This window comes from Emiliania huxleyi, assembly GCF_000372725.1.
Source record: "Emiliania huxleyi CCMP1516 unplaced genomic scaffold EMIHUscaffold_60, whole genome shotgun sequence".
Taxonomy (NCBI): domain Eukaryota; phylum Haptophyta; order Isochrysidales; family Noelaerhabdaceae; genus Emiliania; species Emiliania huxleyi.
In genome coordinates, this window is record NW_005197506.1 from 110,287 (window position 1) to 132,015 (window position 21,729).

Sequence of the window (21,729 nt, forward strand, 5' to 3'; positions counted from 1 at the left end):
CCCCGCCTCTCCAGGCGCTGGTCGGCGCGCGGCAGCTCGCGCTGCTCCCGGTGGGCGCGCTGCTCGTCAACGTCGGCCGCGGCAGCGTGGTGGAGGAGGCGCCGCTCTACGCCGCGCTGAGGGACGGCCAGCTCGGCGGCGCCGGGCTCGACGTGTGGTACAACTACCCGGTGCAACTACACCCGACGCCCGCCCGCCTGTCTCGGACCCGCGGCACGCACTCCTCGCGCGGCGCGGCCTCCGCCCTCCCTCGCAGATGCTCAAGGGCCAGGGGCTCGGCAACGAGGGCTGCGGGCCGTCGAGCGTCGGCTGCCCCTTCCACGAGCTTCCGAACGTGGTCATGTCGCCTCACTGCGGCCAGCTCTCCGACTCGAAGGCGCGGGACCGCGTGGCCGAGCTGGTCGGCATGCTCGAGGAGGGGGCGCGCTGCGGAGAGATCCCCAACCGGTATGACGTGGAGCGAGGGTATTGAGACGATCCGCATTCGTTCTCGTTTTTTTAGACCTTTACTGAGCAGCAAGGGAAAAGAAAATAAGAAATAAACCACCCGAGAGCGAGACTAAAAACCAGCCGTAGCCCGTAGAGCACGTATGAGCTATGAGGTATGTGCCTAGAACAACAGAGAGGGGTGGATGAGAGGCCATAGCCGGGAGACGAGCAAACCCCCGGGGAGCGGGGTCGCTGCGCACCTGAGATCTAGAGATCCGCCAACGACACGTGCATCCGGCGCGCGCGGCTGTGAATCACGCCGGCATGTTGTCGATGTCAAAAGGGGCGGCATCGGGCGTCGGCTCGATGCCAAAGACGCGCGAGAAGAAGAAGAGCTCTGAGTTGAGCGCGTCCTCGATGTTCTCCGCCTTTCGGAAGCCGTGCTGCTCGCCCTGGTACATCTTGAGCGCGCACGGCAGCCCCTTCTTGAGCAGCGCCGCGTGCATGAGCTCCGCCTGCCGGGGGAGGGGGGGCGCCCGGCCTCTCACGAGTCCGCGGGCGAGGGAGCGGCGCAAGGGCGGGTTGGGTGGGTGGCGAGGGCGGGAGTGCGTGGCTCGAGGCTGCCTGGTTGGGCGGGACAATCTTGTCCTCGTCGCCCTGGAGCAGCAGCACGGGGCACGAGAGCGAGTCGACGGCGTTGATCGGCGCGCGTTCGTCGTACAGCTGCTTGTCCTCCGGGTACTTGCCGACCAGCCCGTCCAGGTAGCGGCTCTCGAACTTGTGCGTGTCGCCGGCGAGGCAGCCGAGGTCGGCGACGCCGTACAGGCTGCACCCAGCCGTGAAGATGTCCTTGAAGGCCAGCGCGCCCAGCGTCGTGTACCCGCCCGCCGACCCCCCGTCTATGGCGAGCCGCTTTGGGTCGGCGAGCCCCTCGGCCACGAGGTGCTGCGCGCCCGCGCACACGTCGTCGATGTCGCACACGCCCCAGTTGCCGCGCAGCCGGCGGCGGTAGTCGCGGCCGTAGCCCATCGAGCCGCCGTAGTCCACGTCGAGCACCGCAAAGCCGCGCGACGTCCAGAACTGGATCGCCGGGTTGAAGGCGGTCGAGGTAGCGGCGGTGGGCCCTCCGTGCGCCTTGACGAGCAGCGGCGGCGCCGCCTCGTCCGACGTGAACGCGTCGTTGCGCGGCGGGTAGTAGTAGCCGTACGAGGTGCCCATCGGCGCCGGGAACTCGACCGGCCTGGGCACGCTGACGAGGGACTCGTCAATCTCGGACGACGAGGAGCACGCAATCATCTCCGCCGCTCCGCCGCCGCCCGGCAGCAGCCCGGACCACCTGTAAACGCCGCTCGCGCGCTGCGGCGAGCCGCCGAGCATGTAGAGCGCGCCGTCGTCGCTCGACTCAACGAGCGAGCCGAAGAAGAAGGGGAGCCCCTCCTCCGACCCAAACTCGCTCGGCGTCGGCGCCGCAACGTCGTCGAGCAGGACGAGGCGCGACTGGCCGCTGCCGCGGTCGACGTAGGTTGCGACGACGCGCCCGTCCTGCAGGAAGGCGAAGCCCTGCTGCCCGAACTGCCAGCCGGGCGAGCCGCCGCCAAAGTCCGTCGGGCGGGGCAGCACGTTGACGGCCGACGCGTAGCCGCCGTCGGGCGGCGCGCGGTACAGGTTCCAGAAGCCGCTCTCATCGCTGATGAAGTAGAGCGCGCCCGAGGGAGAGAAGGCGGGCTGCTGCACCGAGATGTCGCCGTCGGACATGCAGCCCTCCGCGTCGGCGCCCGCGACCCGCGCGTGCCCCGCGGTGCTCGCGGCCGTCTCGTCCTCGCCCGCGCCCTCGGCGGTGGCGAGCGGGCCGAGCGGGCGGACGCGCAGCGTGGTGGCGTCCCACGGCATGCTCGGGTGCTCCCACGTGATGTAGGCGAGCGTGCGTCCGTCCGGGCTCAGCCGCGGCGCAGCGTAAAAGTCGGCGCCGGTCGCGAGGACCGTCATCGCGCCAGAGCCGTCGAGCGCGACAGAGACGACCTCGTTCAGCACCGCCGACGGCTTGGCGTCCGCGGTCGGCGAGTGGTCCTCGCGCACGCACACCAGGTGCCGCCCGTCGGGCGTCAGCCGCGCGTCGGCAAACCGGTACTGCCCGTCGGGCCACGCACTTTCGGGCGTCAGGCAGACGGCGTCGCCGCCGCCCGCCGGCGCGAGGAAGAGGCGCTGCGACTTGAAGTCGGAGTAGACGACGCCCTTGGGCGTGAGCAGGTGCGCTCCGCCGCCGTACTCGTGCACGCGTGTCCGCACGTTGGCGTCCTTGGGCGTCGCATCGACGGCGCCGCGCTCAGAGGCGCCCTCGGCGCCGGGAGCATACTTGACGACGACCTGGCGGCCGCCCTCTTGCGGCCGGCCCTCGAGCCAGTAGACCGAGCCCGAATCGTCGCAGCCGAGCCCGCCGATCCGCACGCCCGACGTTGTGATGAACTTGGCTGTGACGGCCGAAGGCCACGCGCCGTATGGCGCGCTGGTGGGAGCAGCGGCGGACGACGACATCCGAGCCGCGCCCTGGTTGGATGCAGCCCGAGCTGTTCCGAGGCGGAGCGATGGTGCCATGACAGCAGCAAGCGTGAGCATGCAGTGGGTTGAAGAGTGTCCTATTGACACGACAGTGCACGTGATTCGGGTCCGGAGGTGTGCCTTTGTGTCACAATTTCGGGCCTGGATCGGGCTTTGGTGAGGGTGCGCACAGTGCCAAGTGGTGCGCAAGAATCCATGGTGAGGAGACGAAGTTTCTTCCCCCTTTCCGCCCCCCCGGAGGCACCAGGGCCACACCCTCGCAGCCTCTCAAATTAGACATGCTGGCCTCGACAACTGCGGGGATCACGCGTCCGATCACGCCTGCGATCGGGCTTCGAATCGCCGCGCCCCTGATGCAGAGCAGCGCTCTCACCAGCCCGATGAACGAGGAACAGGCAACAACGTTCCTGACCAGCGACATAACAGCGGCGAATCTTCCCGAGCGGCTCTCCTTCCTTCGCCGCGACAAGGCAGAGATCACCCCACGAGTTCCATCCTCCGCCACACGGCACCCAATTCCCGCCGCCTCCCGCCGCCTCCAGGGCGTTGCAGACGACGTCCTCGTCGCTGCGTGCGACAAGCTAGGCCTCTCCGGCGGCGCGGCTTTCGAACTCACGCTCGCTGACATCGGCGGCGACGGCCCCGAGTGCGGCGCGGTGCCCTGGGACCCGATGGGCTTCGCCGAGTACGGCAAGTTTGGCAGCCTGCCCGCCAAGCTCGCCTGGTACCGCCACGCCGAGATCAAGCACGGCCGCGTGGCGATGGCGGCGTTTGTGGGCTGGCTCGCGACTGCCAACGGCTACTTCTTCGACGGCTTTCTCTCGCGCGAGCTTGGCATCAAGTTCGCGGACCTGGGCACCGACCCGCTCTCTGCGTGGGAGCAGATGCCCGCCTCGGGCAAGGTGCAGATGCTGCTCGCCGTCGGGGCGCTCGAGGTCGCGCAGGAGACGGTGGAGCCGCACTACCTCCGAGGAGGCGAGCCCGGCCGCTTCCCGCTCGTGCGCGACTCGGTCCTCGCCCCCTTCCGCCAGTTTGGAATCTACAATGGCGCGATTAAGAAGCAGTGCGCCCGGCACCCACCCGCTGCCCGAGCCCTTCGCTCCCGAGGAGAGAACCTCTGCATCCGACCCCATCGGCATCGATGCCGCCGACGGGCCGCGCCTCCCCCCCGGCGCAGGCTGGAGGCGCAGGGCCGCACCGTCGAAAGCCTTCGGCAGGAGAAACTCCTCTCCGAGCTCAAGAACGGGCGGCTCGCCATGATCGGAATGGCGTCGCTCTACGCCGCTTCGGTCGTGCCCGACAGCGTCCCCTTCTTCAAGGGCGGCATCGCACCCTTCCCCGTCGGCTGAGAGAACCGCGGCCCGCCAACGGGGGGGGAGAGGGCACAATAGAAGCGCTCAGAGGGCTCGCCTCCTTGTCCATCGCCCTCTCCGCCTCTGCAACGCACCCAGGTCCAGGCTCTCCAATAGAGGGTCGATTCCTTCTCGTGGCAAGGCATGTTTTCACAGCCAGATCTGTCTTGCTGTCATGACAGCTTCCCAACTGTGTCATGAGACATGACAGCTGCGAGGAGCGGGACCGCGTGGGGCGCAAAAACGCGATAGATCTGGACTCGCCGCCGCCACCAAAGCGTGCGGGGGCCAAGTCAGACACACAACGACCACGGACCAGGTTCCAGGACAGCCTCCAGCCTCCACGGACCACGCTCCAGCGTCCAGCTCCAGGCTCCAGCCACCAGCCTGCTGGCAAGTCCAGTGGCGAGTCTCAGTCTCGCTCTCGGGGCGGTGACGCGTTGGTCGACACGCCCCCGGCCCGTCGGCGGTCGCGGGGATGGAGCGGCTCCTCTACACGCTCGGGGCCGAGGTTTCGACGCTGTGGCGCGTGGCGCGGCGGCGGCCGGCAAACCTGTGTCACCCGAAATCCATAGTGTCACTCCAGATCCATAAAATGTCGCATTTGCAACGCATTTTGTTGCAAACAAGTGTGCAAATGGTTGTTTTGACCAGTACTCACCTGCCCCTGCGGAGCATGCGCATGCTAGCTCTCGTACATGCACTCTCTCTTCCGTCCGCACCCGCACGGTACCCATTCCGGAGCCCACCATGCCGCTCGCACCTGGCTCGCACCCACCCACTATGCGTGTCATGCCAGCAGTGCTATGAGCTAATCACTTGGGGACGCCCATGAAGCCCAAGAACCTGGCCTGACTCTCCCGCTCACTCTGCTCGCGTGCGCGCGAAGCGTTGAGCTCGGCCAGCATCATGCCCTGCGCAAAGGTTGGGGAGAACATGCTCCCGCCCGGCTGTGCAAACACGGAGGGGGCCGTCTCTGCATCGCGAGTGCGATAGAGCGGCGCCGCCGGTGCCGGCTTGGCCCTCTTGCGGCGCTGCCCCTGCGGCGCATCCCTCGGCGGTGGCGGCCCGGGTGGTGGTGGCGGCGGCGGAGGCGGCGGCGGAGGCGGCGGCGGAGGCGGCGCGGGAGGCGGCGGCGGTGGCGCGGCGGCCGCGTCCACGTCGTCTGCTTGTCGACCGAGTTGTAATAGTAGGGGCGCCCATTGCCGTCCACGTACTCGGTCCAGTCCTTGCCGATTTCGGCCTGGCTCTCCTCCTCCTCCTCCTCCCCCGCCTCGTCGGCGTCCGCCTTCTTCTAGGGTACCCAAACTCCGGGGCCGGTGTGCGGGGAGCGAACCTTAACGGCCGCCCAGAAGCTTTCTGAGCGAACCAATCGGGCCAGGATCATCAGCATATGTCCCCTCCACAACATCGTGGGCGTTTGAGCGGTATTTGAGGAGCACCGCCACTCTGAAGTTCGGCCGGGTGGTCTGCAGACCCCCCCCCCCCCGAGCAGCAGAGCGGGCTCCGTGGGGTCGAAAAAGTCGACGCTGGGAGTCGCACTCGTCAAACCATCGCAGTACCATGCGGTCCGCACGTACCGCCCACATCCCCTCCACCGCTGAGAAGGCGCAGATCGACCGCCGGGCCGCGCAGTCGTCGTTAAGGAGCGGTTTTCGGAGCCGTACGAAGAGGTCCCGCACAGACGGACCCCGACCCGGCGAACATGCGGTTTTTCGATGACCACGCGCGATGTGGTATCTGCTTTTTGCTAAAAACGGGCCGCCTAGTGCAGCACCACTAGTACAGCACGCAACCACACTTAGAGCTCCACAGTAGATGCTTTTGACGAGCGCCGACGGCGTCACGGTCGCCGGAGTGGACGCACTGCAGACTGCACACACACACTGTGACCGGGTTGTTGGTGTGACAATGAGCGACACAATCGTCGGCGCCGCGCTATCGCGGCGCCCCGCAGTCTACACACCCCCACCCCTGAACGCGCCATGAGCGCGCAGGCACAGAGCAGCGCCGCGCCAAAAGGCCATTCCCTCGCCCGACCCGTGGCTCCACCGTGGCTGCAGCGGTCCGCTCACCTGTGCACAGGGCAAAAACGTGTAGCTTAACAGACGAGTTGTGATGATCAGTGCTGGCGGAGGCCTCATCGCCGCGAATGTTGCCCGTCGCAGCGGGATCTGACGTCGCGTTCGAGGTGTGCATTGGCGGAGGGGTCGCATGGCTGAGAGAGGCAGAGGCAGCAGGCGGGTGGTGGGGCGGCACCTGTTGCTGCCATGGGCAGCGCCAAGCCGCGCGGCGGAGTCGCTCCGTAGGTCCGCGTTGAGCCACACGAGTGCGCCGACCCGTCGCGAGGTGCCTGCGGGGGTGATGTCGCGCCGATGGCTGAGTACGCGCGGCGTGAGCGGCTTTGCGCGGAGAGGCGGCGCGAGAAGGCGAGCGGGCGGGCGCGCCGGTGGTCGGGCACCGCGCGCTGCGGCTGCAGCAAGCCGGCGGCTGGCGCGGCAAAGGCGGGCAGCGTCGTCGCGGGCAGGTAAGCGACGGGCGCACACGGAAGCCGCAAAAACGCACACGGAGGCCGCAAAAAATCACACCGAAGCCGCAAAAAATCACACCGAAGCCGCAAAAATGCACACCGAAGCCGCACTTCGCAAATTTGCAAAAAAAAACCATAAGAGTGTTGGCCGCTTTGTGTATCTCGAGACCTCGAGAGAAGGCCGCCCGCAGGCGAGGGCCCAAGTCAAGAATTGGCTTTCTTTTGGCGGGCAAATAAGAGTGACACTATGGATTTCGGGTGACACAGGTTGGCAGTGGTGCGTTGACAACGGACACGCCGACGACACACGCGCCAGATCGTCCTGCTGGGCGGGCTGGATGACGTCTGTGGCTGTTCTAAAGCTGGAGCAGGGCGCCGTCCGTGAGCGGCTGGTGCGCCAGCGCCCCTCAAAAGGCGATGCGCGAGCACGAGAGGCGCTCTGCACCCACTGCAGACGTGTCCATCTCCACAAATGCTGATTGCTGTCCGAGAGCAGTGCGCGGGGCGTGCGAGTATCATGGCGAGTGTATGTGTGAATGTACTATGTAGAGCGTCGCGCGCTGTACTGACGGTTGTGAATTAGTACGTATTAGTAGAAAAGAGTATTCTGTATACTCAACACGCAGTGGACACGCCGCCTAAAACGGTGGGTCGAGCGACTGCGGCGGCGGCGCGTGCCCCCGCGACTCTGTGTCGCGCCCAGCTAGCCTCCAGCCTCGCTACGCTCTACACGCAACACGCTACACGGTCGTCGGTCGCGCTCATGTGCAGGAAGTAGGATTCATGCTCCCCCCCCCAGGTCCCAAACTCCCCGGCACACGTGGGGCCGCACGCAGGTCCGCTCACCGCGATACGCGCGCTATGCGTGCGACGACACGCGGTGGAGAGCTGTGGATCGAGGGAGGCTCAAGGGCGCTACTATCCTCGCACAGGCTGTGTGATACATCCGAGTCCGCAGCTCAGCCGATCATGGCGAGCATCTCGGAGATGAGCGGCGTGTCTCCGCCAGCGAGTGCCTCGGCGGCAACCTCGGAGTCGAGCATGGCGAGCAGCTCCTCCTCCGCCACCGACGACTCGCCCGACGGGCCCGAGTCGGTCGAAGGGCCGGCCGAGAGGGCGGGCGGCGCCGCGACGACCTCGGTCATCTGCCTCTCCGCCGCAAAGGAGCGGCCGCCCATCTCCATGTAGGACACCCGCTCGGGCCGATCCCGCGGAGGCGGAGGGTGGCGCGGCGCCTGGGTGGCGGAGTCAATGCCGGCGCGGGGCGCGTACTGGCCGAAGGTCGCGGCGGTGCCGAAGAGGTCGCCCGCCTGCAACGCGGCGAGGAGCTGCTCCGTGTCGGTGAAGAGGCCGCCCTGCGCGAGGCCGCCCTCCGCCTCCTCGAGGAGCCGCTTGCGCTTGCGCTGGCCGAGCCGGCTGCAGTCGAGCTCGACGAAGCCGCCTCCGTCGGAGCCGAAGGGCGAGAACGCGACCGCGAGGAAGTTGACGACCTTGCCGCTCGCCGCGTCAGTCACGCGCACGTGCCGCGTGAAGTGGTGGTGCGGGATCGCAACCTCCTCGGCCTCGGCCTCCTCCTCGAGCGGGACGCCGAGGCGCGACAGGGTCTGCACGTACCGGCTCGAGCGCCTCATCCGGAGGGAGAAGTGCTCCTCGGCCTGCGACTGCGCGACCGCGCTCGTCGCGTCGAGCGGCGACAGCGGCGACACCAGCGCCTGCGAGCAGACCTGCAGCAGCCGCTGCCGGTCGGCGTCGCTGTCGAGCATCAGCGCAATCAGCTCCGCGGGCGACGAGTGCGAGTAGAGGTCGGGGACCTTGTCGGCGCCGCGCTGGACGGCGTACTCGGCAAAGTGGGGGTTGGGGATGCTCCAGTACTTTGTCTCCGACATCGCCCGCACGTACACCATGCAGGGCGAGTTGAAGAGGTCGGAGACGGCGGGCGGGATAGCGACGGGCAGCGGCGACGTGCAGGCGATCAGCCCCTCCTTGGGCTTGACCTCGCTCAGCGGGAAGCCAAGCTGGTGGGCGGACTGCATCGCGAAGGCCGTCAGGCCGCAGCAGTCGCGCGCCTGCGCCACGTCGAGCACGATGTGCAGCGCGCCGAGCAGCACGTTGCGGTCCGAGACGGTGCCGGCGCAGCCCATCACGAGCCGCCGCGTCATCTCCGACACGAGATCGCCGAAAGTCTTGCTCACGGCGAGGGCCGTGTCGCTGTTGGAGGTTGAGAGCGTGATCGGGACGGAGAGTAGCATCGACTTTGGAGGGGTTGGCATGCCAGACAGCGCCGTGCTGCTTGGCGCCGCTGACTCCACCCACGTCACGTTGCCCTGGCGCTCGAGCTGGACTTGAGTGCTACGCCCGGCCTGCATCTCCACGTTGCGAGATCCAAGCCGCGCCTTGCCGCTGCTGCGGCGCTGCTCGGGCACGCACTGCAGCCCGAGACGCTTGCACCGAGAGCACTCTCGCACAGAGCCGTCCAGCGCGAGCATGTCGCACTTGGTTCTGGACTGGCGGCAGCACTTGCAGAGGGCGTTGATTGGCATCTCTGCTTCGAATGGAGACAGCTGCGGCACGTGCCCGACCTGGCGGGGCTTTCGAGACGATCGCTTTCGATAAGATCTGTCGGCACCTTGACTGATCCTTGGCGTTAGCCTCTTGCGACTCGATGCTTCACTCATGCTTCGGTGTGAATCACGCCCGCTGTGAAAACAGTTGGCGGGGGATTTTTTCGCCAGTCAATAGAGCATGAAAATACCTTTCAGACGGTAGCTTTCTGTCCTCCAGAGTCGAAGAACTCGACCGGTGGCTGGCCGCCAAAGTGGCTGGACGGCGCCGCGGCGCACACTGGTGAGCCGCGGAGCACACTGAGGGAGCTGTCCTCGGCGCAGCCGATCAGCTCCCGCGGCCTGGGTGATGGCAGTGGCACTCTCTGAGGCTCCCTGATTTTTTCTGGTATTTGTTGAGCACTCTCTGGTCACCTTCGCCGGGCGAGCCTGGCTCTCGCTGCACAGCGGCGCGACCCGCGGTGAGGCTGCCGATCGTCGAACTGGGCTTAGCTCTCAGTCAAGATATTGTGCATATGGTCGGTCTCTACAATATCTTGACTGAGCACGACCGATGAATCGGCAGCACGGAGACAGGAAGGCTCGCTGTGTGAGTCGGCCACGCAGAGGGTCGGAACCTGGGTCGCAAGAGGTTAGAGGGTACAAGGACGAGAAAAAGAATTCTTGCTTATCATCCCATGACTACATGGATAAGTCGGGTGCAACCTGTCCTATACGAGAGAGGAATCCCTGGGACCCTGTCGTGTGGGTGAACCCTGCCCAGCCCCCCTCCGTGTCGCGATGCGCTCCTTGGCCTGCACAAGCATCAAGCTTTTCCGGCAAACAAAAAGGAAAACAGAGGGGCGAGCACTTTGCGTTTCCGGAAATTTCCAGGGAAAACAGAGGGTGTTTGGTGCTCCATTCTGGAAACTCGCGAGTTTCCCTGAGTCTGAGAGCTGGTCTGGGGCAAAAACCAAAATCTGAGGCAAAATTGAGGAAATCGGCACGATACCCAGGCGGTCGCAGGATATTTTCCAGGTACACACGGGTTCTCCGCGAAATTCCCGGCATTTTGCCGATTTGGCCTAAAATTTGGCTGATTTTGGGCCCAAACCAGCCTCAGACTCGGCTCAGAGCCCGGAAAATTTGATGGTTTCCCCGGGAAAACAGAGAGGAAAAAAGAGGGTGCTGTAGAGAAAAAAGGAAAGGAAAAGCGACGCAGCGACGGGGTGCGAGAGGAAAAGCTTGTTCAGCCTAATGCGCTCCCCGCTCCCGTTCCCCTGTGTCCCTGATCGTCCTTACAAGATCCTGCTCGTGCAGGTGGGGACCCTGTCCTTCTCCCACCCCTTGTTTGGTGTGTCCGTTTTATTTATTTATACATGGATAAGTCTGTGTGCTGTGTGGTGCACGCCCTCCGAGCGGGGCGGGGTCTGCCCGTCGGGTTGCTGCCCTAATCTCACCAGGGATTGTCTGCTCTATTTATTTATGACTACACATGGACCACATGGACCACACTCACATGAAAAGAAGAGATCTCTCACAACATGTCTTTGCATGTAATTTTGTTATACCCTCCTGGGGCACAAGAAAGAGGCTCTACGGGGTCTGTGTACGGTCTGTGCTGCTGTCGGGCGCTGTCAGCGCTGCTGTCAGGCCACGGTGTGCTGTCGGGCTGTCGGGCAGCTGTCAGGCTGTCACGTTAGGGCCTGACAGCGACGGAGCCCCTCGCCTGTCAGACTCTGCTGTCAGGCTGTCAGATACGTGCTGTCAGACTGTCAGAGAAAGTGCTGTCAGCGCTGTCAGGCTGTCGGGCACTGACCACTGTCAGGCGCTGTCCGGGGTTTGCTGGCAGGCCCTGTCAGACCAGGGCTCAGGTGCACTGCGGCGCGTTTGGGGTCAGGCGTTTCTTTTGTCCTTTGACCGTTGCCATATCGCCCGATATACGAGATAGAGCCGAGCTGTGGTAAGGTGAGCGTCTACGATGTGGCCCATTTTGCACACCCATATACGTCTGGGGGGGGGGGGCATCTTTGTTTACCGAAATGGTTGGGTAGTAGGGCTAGAGGGTCGCTCTACACTTAGCCTCTGCAGCGAGCGAGCGCTCAACTTAGCCCCCGCACGGAGCCGGGCTCGGACTTAGACGCTGTATGGTCGGGGGCCATGAACTTAGACGGCACAAGGCCAAATCCGGGTAAAACCCGGGTATACCTGCAAAAGTCCAGGTTTACCCGAAAAATACCTGGACGCGTCCCGACCAACGTATGCCGCGCACGACGCCATATCGCCTTGTCCCAGGGCCAGTGCGCTACTTGCGGCGCGCAACTCCTGCTCAAGTACGCGCACCGTACCATGTGCTGCCGCTATGCGTGTCTTAAGGCGGCTGCGGCGAAGCGGCGGGCGCGGCATGCCGATGGCAGTGCGGACGATGCGGTTGCGATGTGTTCTGCTTCAAGATCGTGGCGGTGCTTGGCATGCACTTCTGCGATCCCAATCAGCTCATCGCAACGAAGCAGCGCAACAAGCTGGCTGCTGCCAACAAGGCCCTATGCTAGATCTACCTCACGCGCGGATCGTTCAAAGAGGACCAGCATACACAGGCTTCCTTGACATGCGTTTGTTTGAGCTTGAGGCTATTTGTGAGAACTGTTTGGCTTGAAGATTGCGCTCAAGAAGAGCAACGAGAATCGGAAGAGGAGGATGCTGAGGCGGCGATTGCTGAGCATGAGAAGGATCGATCCGGATTAGAAGGCGCCCGCCGCAGGCGAAGAAAATTTGGGGGCTAGCGCCGTATCGTTGATCACGGTGGGAGCCTCTTGGCCCCAGGCTGTGCCACGGCCGACTTAGCCGATGTAAGAGGCTCTCGCTGATCTTAGACCGCGTAAGCACCCCAGCGTGACTAGTCACACTTAGACCCGCTCAGCCTCGAGGCTCAGAACTTAGACTACTACCCAACCAGTTTTACCGAATGCGCCATCTCCAGGACAGCCGTCGCATCCTAGAATGCCCTGTGTACCCGAGACACATGGTATCTTTGAGATGAAAAGTGCGTCCTAGAATGCGTTTTTGCATTCTAGGACGCATCGGTAAACAAAGATGGGGGGGTCACCCCCCCAGACGATATATGCGGGGGGAGCCGCCAGCGAACACATGAGACAGTGACCGGGTGTGTTACAACACAAGACCAACGAAGTCAAAGACTGTGCTCGCTCTCTGGACTCTTTTCTCTGCCTCTCTGCCTTTGGCCTCGTGCGGAGAGTCCGGAGAGAGTGCAGATTGGCAAATTCAACCGCGACAACCGGCAAGGGCCGGGGCCGCTACCGTATAGCCTATACACCAACGCGCTAGTCGTAGGTCACAACACGTCCAGGTCATACGTACTATAGGTCCTCAAGAGCTAGTCCCCTCCTCAAGTCTATATTCCACGGCTGTCATTTGGAAACTCTGCCTGTCATTGCATCTTGCAGGCCGCGCCGGCGTCGGCTACGGCCTCCATCTCATCGTTCGTCGGAGGTCGGATGCGCCCATACTTTCGGTTGAGCGCCTGCGTGAGGGAGGGGGCGTGCGCTCGCCGACAGGAGACAGGCGGGGAGGAGAGGCGGGCCGCACCTCCTTTTGCTCCGAGGTGAGGTACTGCACGGCGCCGGACGTGGTGGTGCCGACCGGGCGCGGCACCACGGCGGGAACCTCCTCCCGAGCTGCTCGCTGCTGCGCAGCGGCCTCCATGGAGCGTAAAAACGCCGCTCGCTGCGCGCCGATGCCGGGCTGTGCCAAGTGCTCCTCCACCAGCGCGTCGACCGCCGCTTCGCTGAGAGCCGGGAAGTGCTGTGTGAGGTCGTCACGGAGATCCTCAAGCTGCACATCCGTAAGGTAGTGCAGGTCGGGTACTCGGGCGACCCGGAGAAAACTGCGCGCCTCTGCCGCCGCATCGGGAGAGAGCAGCGCGAGCCGAGTTAGAAAGGCCGGCTTCATCGTGCCTTACCAAGAGAGCTGGATTCCAACTTTTTGCGGGGTAAGGTATGGTAGGGTCGGCGCCCTGGCGCCGCGACCATACCCCCCCACCCGCACAGGACGTCGCCTCTGGCCAGCAGGACCATACCCCCCCACCCCCCACCCCACCACACGAGCGCGTACAGTAACCGTCGTCGGGCAGCGAGCTGTCCAGGAGCCGAAGTTGAGGCGGCGTCGCGGCGAGAAGGCCCGCGACAGTATCGAAGCGGCCGGGGCCGCCGTGAGTCGGCATCGTGTCCGCGGCTGTGTACGGCGGCTGTGTACTGGGTTCGAACCCTGTTGTAACGTGGCCGCTCCAGCGATTGACCATACCCCCCCACCCGTCGAGCAGGCCGCCTCCGGCGGCCAGGACCATACCCCCCCACCCTTTTGGCGCCGACCCCACCATACCTTACCCCGCAAAAAGTTGGAATCCTGACGGGCCGCCGGGGCGAATGTGCGAGGGAAACGCGAGGATTATGTTTCTTTTTCTTCGACTCATGGATTTTCAGTGTGTGGAAAACTCCCTCACACGATTTTCAGTGTCTGTGCTCTTACGTACATTCCCGGAGGAGGACTGCCGAAGAGGTTTGCGATGAGTTTGTCAACGTGATGCTGCCCGTACGGTGACAATTTTCTTCCTTTTGTGTTTTGAGAGAAATAAATAAAATAAATAAAACGGACACCTCTACTAGGAGATGGGTAAAAAGGAACAGGTCCCCGCCCTGCGGTCTTTGTGCAGGGTTCTTTGTGGGTGTGTGGTCGGCGACTAGCCGGGGTCGTCCTCCCGATGGGGGACTAGCACTAGCCGTCTTCCACATGGTCCCTCGGGTCCCTGCTGCTCCTAATCTCGTCGTACATCCTCCTGCTGATCTCAGCAACATCCTGCTCCCTCCCTCGTCTCGCCCTGCGCGTCTGCTCCGCCTCCCCGTCGTCTGCCCTGCGTCGTCTGGTGACGGGTCCTCCATAGTCGGTCGAGGTCGCCGCCCTCCTCGTGCCTCTTCCCAACGTTTCCTCGGCGGCCGATGCCGTCTGCTCCGACTCCGCCGTCCCCGGGTCTGCCCTGCCCTCGTCTGCGCTAGCTTCTGTTTCGTCATCACTGGCGTCCCTCCTCTTCCCTCTCCCCTTCTTGTATGCTTTGTACATCGCGTCGATTCCTTTTCGCGTGAGCACCAGCCTGAAGCCCGCCCAGCAGCTGAACCGCTCCCTAAGTCGAAGGAGCATCATCAGTCTCACCCACTTCGCTCGCTGCCCACCGTCTCCGCTCCCTCCCGCTTGAGCCGCCGTCGCGGCCCTCGTTCGTCCCACTGGCTGCTGGCCTGTCTGCACGTTACCTCCGTTATCCCTCCTCCTCCGCGACTCCCTCAAGGCTGGCCGGGCCTCCTTCCACCCAGCGAAGAGCTTCCTCAGCCACTCAATGTGTTCCTCTCTCTTCATTATGCGCGCGGTAGCCTCATCGTTGAGCTGGATCCACCTCTGCACCGCTCCCGTCGCCGCCTCGGCCACGACTTGCAAGTTCCTCGTGACCCCGGCGCCCAGGTCCCTCCGGCTCTTCTCCGAGAGATCATCTACCAGCGCCGGCAACACCCCCCCGACGGCTGGGGCTAGTGCATCGTACCCGTCCTCATCCAGCACCCTATAGCGTGAGCCCTTCAGCGCAGCGACATGCGCTTTCCTCAGCGTCTTCAGCGTATCCTTGGAGTCGGGTGCCGCCTGGGCTACTTTGCTGATCGCCGTCCCCGTCTGCGCTCGCGCTACTCTGAGGAACCATCTGGCCTGCTCCCTATTCCCCAGGCAGGCGCCGCTAAGCAAGTGCGCCATTGTCGCCCTAGGCGGGTTCTCATCTTCCTCGGTCCATTGCTGCGCGGCTTTCCGCGCGACTGGACACAGCGGGTCTTGCTTTAGTGCCGCCCTCCTCGCCGCGTCCCTCGCGGCCTTACAGACGAGGCAGCCCCTGAGTTCGCTCCTCGTGGCGGCGCCCGGGGTCTCTCTCCCCGCCTCTCCCCGCATGATCCTCTCGTGGTGCGCTCCGTGTGGCACCCCCGCCTGCTGCCGCACCCGCGCTCCCATGACGGTCTTTGTCACCACGTTGTGATCATCCACATCGATTCAATCTCGCGCTCGCCGTGTTGATCCTTGATCCGCTGGCGCTTGTCCCATTTGTGTCTCGTCGTTCCCCTGACCACATCGCTCCACAGCGGCCCCGTCACCCCTGCCGTGTGCGATCCCGCCGTGAGTCCCTCGCCGAGCCGTCCTCGCACCCACTCGTTCGTGTGGCCGCGCGTGGCGTAATAGGTCCTCCGGTCCAGTACCTCCCGCCCCCCCTCTCTGTCTGCCGTCCTCCGGCGGTCCGTGTACAGGCACGGGCGTGTCCTCACTGCTTCACGGATAACGGCGGTGGCATCCTCAATCTCGCTGGCCCCCATGTATGCCGTCGCCGCGGCGTCGGCGTAGGCGTTGCTAGCGCACCCCGCGTGGCTCGGTACCCACAGGAACGTGACGGATTCAAGCTGGGCGCGATATCTGCATATCCCCTCTAACATCCCTCCGCGATCCCACTCCCGGAGCCCCTCGAGAGAGCCTTTTCGGTACGCCGCCTCGATCTGCTGTGTAGTGCGGGCTTGTTTTGAGAGAGCGAGAGATTCTGTGTCCTTTTGTTTTTGAGTTTTGTCGAGAAGAAGAGCGAATAGCAAGAGGGAATGCCGAGAATGCGAGGATATTCTCTTGTGGGTGAGTGTTTGCGTATTGTGTTGTGGTTGAAACAAAATCGTGTCGGCGCGCTCCGTCTCCAACTCTGGGCCTGTGATCCCTGCCAGATCCTGCCGCGGCGCGCTGCACGCGTACAAGCCGCAGCGGCGTCGGGGGACCGACGGCAAAAGGCTGAACACTCGCTCGCGTCGTCGCCAAGGGGGTGAGAGCTCACATCTCGCAGCCGCAGAGCCGCGCGAGGTCGAGCGGCGTCGCCTTCATCCACGGGTTGAAGCTGCACTCCTCCGCCATGGTCGACGGCACCGAGGGCTGCTTGCGGAGTCGCAAGTCCCGCACCTGCCACCGCGCACGAGGTCGCGCCTGCCTCGGCGTCTCGCGCGAGACATGGGGGCCACCGCTCGGGGGAGGAGGAGGGGCTGGGCGAGGCGGGGCGGGGCGAGGGTTGGGTGAGGCTGGGCCGGTCCCCGGGCCGCCTGCCGCAGCTTGCGGAGGGCGGCGAGGTTGGACGGGTCGCTGCGCACGGCCATCGTGAGCAGCATGTCGGCGTACTCGTGCCCAGAGAAGACCTGGCGGCGGCGTGGCGCGGGGCTGGCGAGTGAGGTGGCGCCCGAGGGCTCGCGCCCGGTGCAGTGGTGCCTGGCAGTTTAGGAGAGGTCTATCTAGGAGGAGGTCGAGGAGAGGGCTAGGAACAGGGCTAGGAGGAGGTCTAGGAGAGGGCTAGGAAAGGGCTCGGAAGAGGGCTAGGAAGAGGGCTAGGAAGAGGGCTAGGGAGAGGTCTAGTAGGAGTGCCGCCTGGCAGTTTGGCGCCAGTCGCGTGCGGAGCCGGCGGAGCGACGCGTGCAGCTGCAGCGACGAGCCCTCGAAGAGGCGGCCACAGCCGCCGCAGAAGAGGGTGTCTCCCGTGAAGGCGGCGTGAGGCGCCGCCGGCGCGGCCGACGAAGAGATCTGGAAGACTGCAGATCCAAGCGTGTGGCCAGGCACCTGAAGCTCGGGCGGTCTCGGGTCATCTCGGGCGAGAGGGTGCGGCTCAGACACGACTAAAGGCTAGGCTGCGGACTGGCTGCGGACTTGGCCGCAGGCTCGAGGGCGGAAGCATGTGCGTGGGCCGCGCCGAGTGGGCGGTGGTGAGGCGCGCGCCGGCGGCGATCAGTCTCGACCTCCTCTCGGCCTCCTCTCGGCCCCCTCTCGACCTCCTCTCGGCCTCCTCTCGACCCCCTCTCGGCCTCCTCTCGACCCCCTCTCGGCCTCCTCTCGGCCTCCTCTCGGGCGCTCACCGAGTGGGCGGTGACGAGGAGCCTGCCGACGGCGATGGTCTGCTCGTCGGCGAGTCTCTCGGTGAGAGCAGGCACCCGCCTGGCTCGCGGGCGGAGGATGTGGAGAGGGGGCGTGGAGAGACGGCGCTCACGGGCTGTGCGGGGACTGTGCGGGGACTGTGGGCGGTCGCACCCTCGCTCGCGGTCGCTCGCGACCACCCTTAGGCCAGGCACCTGTTTACAGCCCGATCAGCTGTGAACGAAGGCTGTTCACACCGGTGTGCCTCAGAGGCCGGGCACTTAAACCCAGTCCGCCAGTAGAGGACCAACCAGTCCACTACTGATGAGCCGTACGCGTGCCGAGAGGGGCTGCGGTGTGCTGCTTGGAGGCGTCTGTTTGTGTGTCTGGCGTTATACGGGTGCGAGGCCGCCGCGGGAGAGTGTGGCGAGGGGCGGGTGGTCGAGCTCTGGCGTGCTTGCGCGCCTCCCGCGCGAAAGTCGCGTTGCCGCCCGAGTGGTCAAAGTGCCAGTGCGTCGTGAGCAGCACCTGCGGTGCCGCGAGGGCGAGAGGGAGCGAGGGAGAGGAGTGAGGGAGAGGAGTGAGGGAGAGGCAGGAGGGAGAGGCAGGAGGGAGAGGCAGGAGGAGGGACGGCAGCGCAGAGGGTGTGCTTTGTGAACCTCAACATTGAGCCGCTCCTCCTCTGCGGCGCGAAGCACGGGGTACGGGTCCGCCTGCAGAGAGCCGCTCCAGCCGTGAGCAGACGCGTCCCGCCGTGGAGAGGTGCCGTGGAGAGGGCCGCCGGATCGACGACGATGGCGCGGCGGTCGGGGTCGTCCTCGTCCCAGATGAGGTAGGCGTAGTTGCCGCCAAAGGCCGCGCCCAGGATCGGCACCACCTTGATGCGCAGCTCGCGCGGCCCCATCACGGAAGGCAGCGTGCCGCCGATCTGCTCCGCCTGTGGCTCGTCCGGCCGCGTGTGCAGCAGGTGGCCGAGCACGCGCTCGGCGAGCCAGGTGGAGAAGAGGCCGTACATGATGCGCAGCAGCGGGCCGTGCTCGGGGCACGGGCTGTTGTCACTGTTGCGCCGCCTGCTCGAGAGCGTCGAGATGTTCCACAGGTAGAGCAGGCTGGAGCCGAGCGATAGCAGGCCCCAGCGCCGGAGCGAGAGGGCCCAGATCGCGCTGGCCGTCGCGCTGACGGCGGCACGGACGTAGGAGATGACGACCATCCGCACCGAGTCGGGGAGAGGAGATGGACGAGTTGATGGCTCGCGCGGCGCCACGAGTTGTGTGCAGGCGTCTTCTTCGCTGTTTGTTCACAGCACGCCACTAGGAAACCTAGAGGCGTCGGAGAACCCACAGTGCGATCTGCGCCCCAGAGCGTTTTCGCCTCTCCCGGCCGCCCGTGAGCGCCCCCCGCGTGCATCTACTGGCTGAAAACGCGTCGTGGGCCAGCTCTCATACCCTCCCGCCCGGCCCCGGCGGCAGGTGGCGTCGCGCCGCCCGAAGCACCGCCCGCGGTGGTGCTGGTGTTCGAATGACAGAGTGACTGCGCTAGGCGGAGCCCGCGCTTCTCCTCCCTGCTCGATGTGTCGCTCAAAACTGTGCAGCCCTAGCGAGTAGGTACCGATGCGCCAGCATGCCGCGGGGCGACGACCAGCTCCGCTCGGCAAGTCTGCTGGTAAGGCACATCCCTCGCTCATGACTCGCCTCGCCGCTCGAGTGGCACTCCAGCAGGCTCAGCGGCGTGCGCGCCGGCCGCGAGGGCCGCCATGGCCGCGTCCGGATCGGTGGCGACCGCCGCGCCCGCGGGAGTGAGCGCGACCGACCTCGACGCCGCCGAGGCTCAGCCTGCGAGGCGTCGCAGCGGGCGCTACCCGCCGCGCCTGCAGCAGAAGGAGCGCCACGCTTGCTCGCGCGCTGTGACGACCGGCACCGCGCCGTTCGCTCGACGGCGACGGCACGCGCGGCGGTGCGTACCCGCGCGTCCGGGCGGCGGGTTCGGTGGCACGGCTGTGCACGCGCCGGCGGGCGGCGGCGCCGAGGCTGCTGCCGCCATGGCAGCGCTGTGGCGGCGGCGAGGGCGACCGGCCGAAGGCGCGCCGCACACACGCGTGCTCGCTCCCTTACTCACGGCGACGGCACGCGCGGCGGTGCTTACTCGCGCGTCCGGGCGGCGGGCTCGGTGGCGTCTGTGATCTGTAACGTGCGTGTGAGGGCCCGTTGTGGGTAGTTATGAGCGCGTGTTTGAGCTTGAAGACCCGAGATAAGTGCGGTTTCAGACACCTCAGGCTTGCTACTGATGGGCCTGGGCCAGGAGAGCGACAGAAAAGGCGAGGTGGAGAGCAAGCAGCTTTTTTCTTTTTTCCGCGGACACCGCACGTCCGTTTCGCCCAAGCACCACGCCGGCGGGCGGACGGTTCGCAGGCGTACGCGCGTGTCAAAGCGATGTCGTTGGAGGAGGTGGAGGCGTCCGTCGCCTCACGCACCGCCCTTGAGGCGGAGCTCCTCGAGGCACCTGACGGACGCCGCGACAAGATCCTGTGGAGGCTCCTCCGCGACGCCGTTGCCAAGCTCCCAGCCGCACAGTGCCGCCGCGGCCGCGAGATCAAGACGCCGGGTGAGATCGCTGACGGGCTGCTCGGCCTCTCAAACGACATGCTCCTCGACGGCCTCCACTCGTCGCAGGAGCTGCTCTCCTTGATGATTGAGCATGGTGGCTTCGGAGAGCCGGCAGTGCGAGTCGAGTTCCTTTGCTGCTCGTCCGCGTCTGTCCGAGCTGCCGTTGCCAAACCGCCCAAACGCGTACGTTTCGACATGAGCGGTCCCGATCGAGCACTCGTCGAGCGAGTTTCCAACGAGATTGCTGCCGAGATGGAGGCAAGCTCGACCGCGACAGGCGGCCACTGCAGCGCTAGCTCCACAGTGACAGACGGCCACTGCGCGACTCCGCTGTTTGCCGCGTGCGTGAGCGGTCACTACGCCATTGCCCGTCTTCTCCTCCGCCTCGAGTGCGGCGCGCGCGAGGCAGAGGAGGTGGAGGCGCGCGAGGCCGCAGTCCACGAGGTGGCGTCACCTCCGCCATCACCTGCGGCTGAGAGCGACGAGGAGATGGAGAAGGAGGAGGAGGAGGAGCAGGAGCAGGAGGAGGAAGGCGATGGGCGGGGAGAGGGCTGCGGAGACGAGGCGGGCAAAACCGCCGTGCCGTCCTCATACGGCACCTGGCAGCTGGCCCAACTGCAACAGGAGCGTCGCGCCGAGCGTCGCGCCGAGCGTGCGAGGCAGCATGGAGAAGCCCCGCCTCGGGAGGGTATCACCACCGCATACCTAACGCAGCTGTTCTACTCGCCGCGCTTCTCCTCCCTATCCTCCACAGTGCGCTTCGAGCAGTTGGCTGCTGTCGCGTCGCACGCGGCAGAGACTGCTTGCTTGACGCCCGGTGGTGCTGCCCGCTCTTAGCTCCCAGGCGACCGCCCCCCAGCTCTTGAGATGCCGCCCCATCCTCGCGTCAGGGAGCGGTGTCGCTGCAGCACCCACCTTCATCAAGCCACCAGGTGGACGTGGCGGCGAAGCAGGCGCACCGCCAGGTGCGTGGGAGTTCTGCACGGATGAGGCGGGCGCAGAGCTCGAGCTGGAGGTTGAGCGGGGCGGGCCCGTGCCCTCGCGTCGCCGGCACGGCGCTACCTCGCCGTCGACGCTCATCACGCCGGGCCTCCGCCGGTCCACTGGTGCTACGTACTCCTCGATTGCGCAGCTCGAGCTGTATGATGAGGCCCGGCTGCACATGCACACAATGCTCGAGCAGCTGCCGCCGGACCAGCAGGCAGCGCGCTGCCTCGCCGAGCTGCGGTACCTGCATGGCGCTGTCGCAAAGGTGCTGCGAGATGTGGACCCCAGTGAAGGTGTTGGGGACGAGAAGCTGTGGTCCAAGCAGACTTGTCGTCTGCTGCGCTCTCCGCACCTGCAGACGCAGGTGCAACGCGTCCTCGGCAAGCTGGAAGGCGTAGTGGGCCTGATCCTGGACTCCTCTCCGGGAGACCCGCTCGGCGACGACCACGCGCTCGATGCGGTCGTGAAGGTGCTCGTCGAGGAGGCGCCAGTGGTGGCCGACTTTCTGCAGGTCACCTGGTGCTTGAAACTGACTCCACGCAACCCGCTCGGCTACTTGCGCCGCGAGAAGGCGAAGCAAAAGGCGGCCGGCAGGCGCGGCAAGCCCGCAACAGGGTCGCGGCTCGAGGACCTCAGAGCGGCGGCGGCAGCAAAGAAGAAGGAGCGCGCCGGCGGAGGAGCGGCCGGTGGGAGCGATGCTGCGAGTGATGCTGCTGCGACGCAGCTGCTCTCGACGCTGGCGCCCCTCACGGTTGTTGCAGAGG

General features: G+C 65.5%; 7 protein-coding genes across 7 annotated transcripts in view; 2 read left to right on the forward strand and 5 right to left on the reverse strand.

Annotated features, from left to right (window-relative positions):
* Nucleotides 1-472, forward strand: part of EMIHUDRAFT_214110 (hypothetical protein) — a gene marked incomplete at both ends in the record, with an annotated part of 1,094 nt that extends 622 nt beyond the window's left edge. Inside the window, 2 exons of the mRNA XM_005764179.1 lie at nt 36-170; nt 257-472. Coding sequence (XP_005764236.1) covers nt 36-170; nt 257-472 — 351 coding nt within the window. The remainder of the gene's footprint in view (nt 1-35; nt 171-256) is intronic.
* A 6-nt stretch (nt 473-478) lies between these two features.
* EMIHUDRAFT_427966 (hypothetical protein) lies at nt 479-3,110 on the reverse strand. Its single transcript, XM_005764180.1, is given in 3 exon segments — nt 479-558; nt 578-944; nt 1,069-3,110. 2 exon segments carry the CDS (start codon nt 3,040-3,042, stop codon nt 744-746), a joined length of 2,175 nt encoding a protein of 724 aa, XP_005764237.1. The 5' UTR covers nt 3,043-3,110; the 3' UTR covers nt 479-558; nt 578-743.
* Nucleotides 3,111-3,584: 474 nt separating this feature from the next.
* On the forward strand, nt 3,585-4,295 carry Lhcf8 (light harvesting protein; the record flags this gene model as incomplete). Its single annotated transcript, XM_005764181.1, has 2 exons — nt 3,585-4,015; nt 4,193-4,295. Coding segments are annotated over 2 exons (534 nt in total), but the record flags the coding sequence as incomplete, so codon positions are not given.
* Nucleotides 4,296-7,435: 3,140 nt separating this feature from the next.
* On the reverse strand, nt 7,436-9,522 carry EMIHUDRAFT_437467 (hypothetical protein). Its single transcript, XM_005764182.1, has one exon. The coding sequence runs from the start codon at nt 9,405-9,407 to the stop codon at nt 7,827-7,829; it is 1,581 nt and encodes a 526-aa protein (XP_005764239.1). The 5' UTR covers nt 9,408-9,522; the 3' UTR covers nt 7,436-7,826.
* A 3,333-nt stretch (nt 9,523-12,855) lies between these two features.
* EMIHUDRAFT_311496 (hypothetical protein) lies at nt 12,856-13,130 on the reverse strand (the record flags this gene model as incomplete). The annotated part of the gene is made up of 2 exons (XM_005764183.1): nt 12,856-12,948; nt 13,014-13,130. The coding sequence occupies 2 exons, from the start codon at nt 13,128-13,130 to the stop codon at nt 12,856-12,858; spliced, it is 210 nt and encodes a 69-aa protein (XP_005764240.1).
* Nucleotides 13,131-15,475: 2,345 nt separating this feature from the next.
* On the reverse strand, nt 15,476-15,937 carry EMIHUDRAFT_214120 (hypothetical protein; the record flags this gene model as incomplete). The annotated part of the gene is made up of 1 exon (XM_005764184.1): nt 15,476-15,937. One exon carries the CDS (start codon nt 15,935-15,937, stop codon nt 15,476-15,478), a length of 462 nt encoding a protein of 153 aa, XP_005764241.1.
* A 139-nt stretch (nt 15,938-16,076) lies between these two features.
* EMIHUDRAFT_437469 (hydroxyacyl glutathione hydrolase) lies at nt 16,077-18,642 on the reverse strand. Its single transcript, XM_005764185.1, has 8 exons — nt 18,157-18,642; nt 18,035-18,088; nt 17,841-17,903; nt 17,550-17,590; nt 17,378-17,456; nt 16,896-17,084; nt 16,577-16,669; nt 16,077-16,439 (listed from the first exon to the last, which is right to left on the reverse strand). Exons 1-8 carry the CDS (start codon nt 18,583-18,585, stop codon nt 16,314-16,316), a joined length of 1,074 nt encoding a protein of 357 aa, XP_005764242.1. The 5' UTR covers nt 18,586-18,642; the 3' UTR covers nt 16,077-16,313.
* Nucleotides 18,643-21,729: the final 3,087 nt, after the last annotated feature.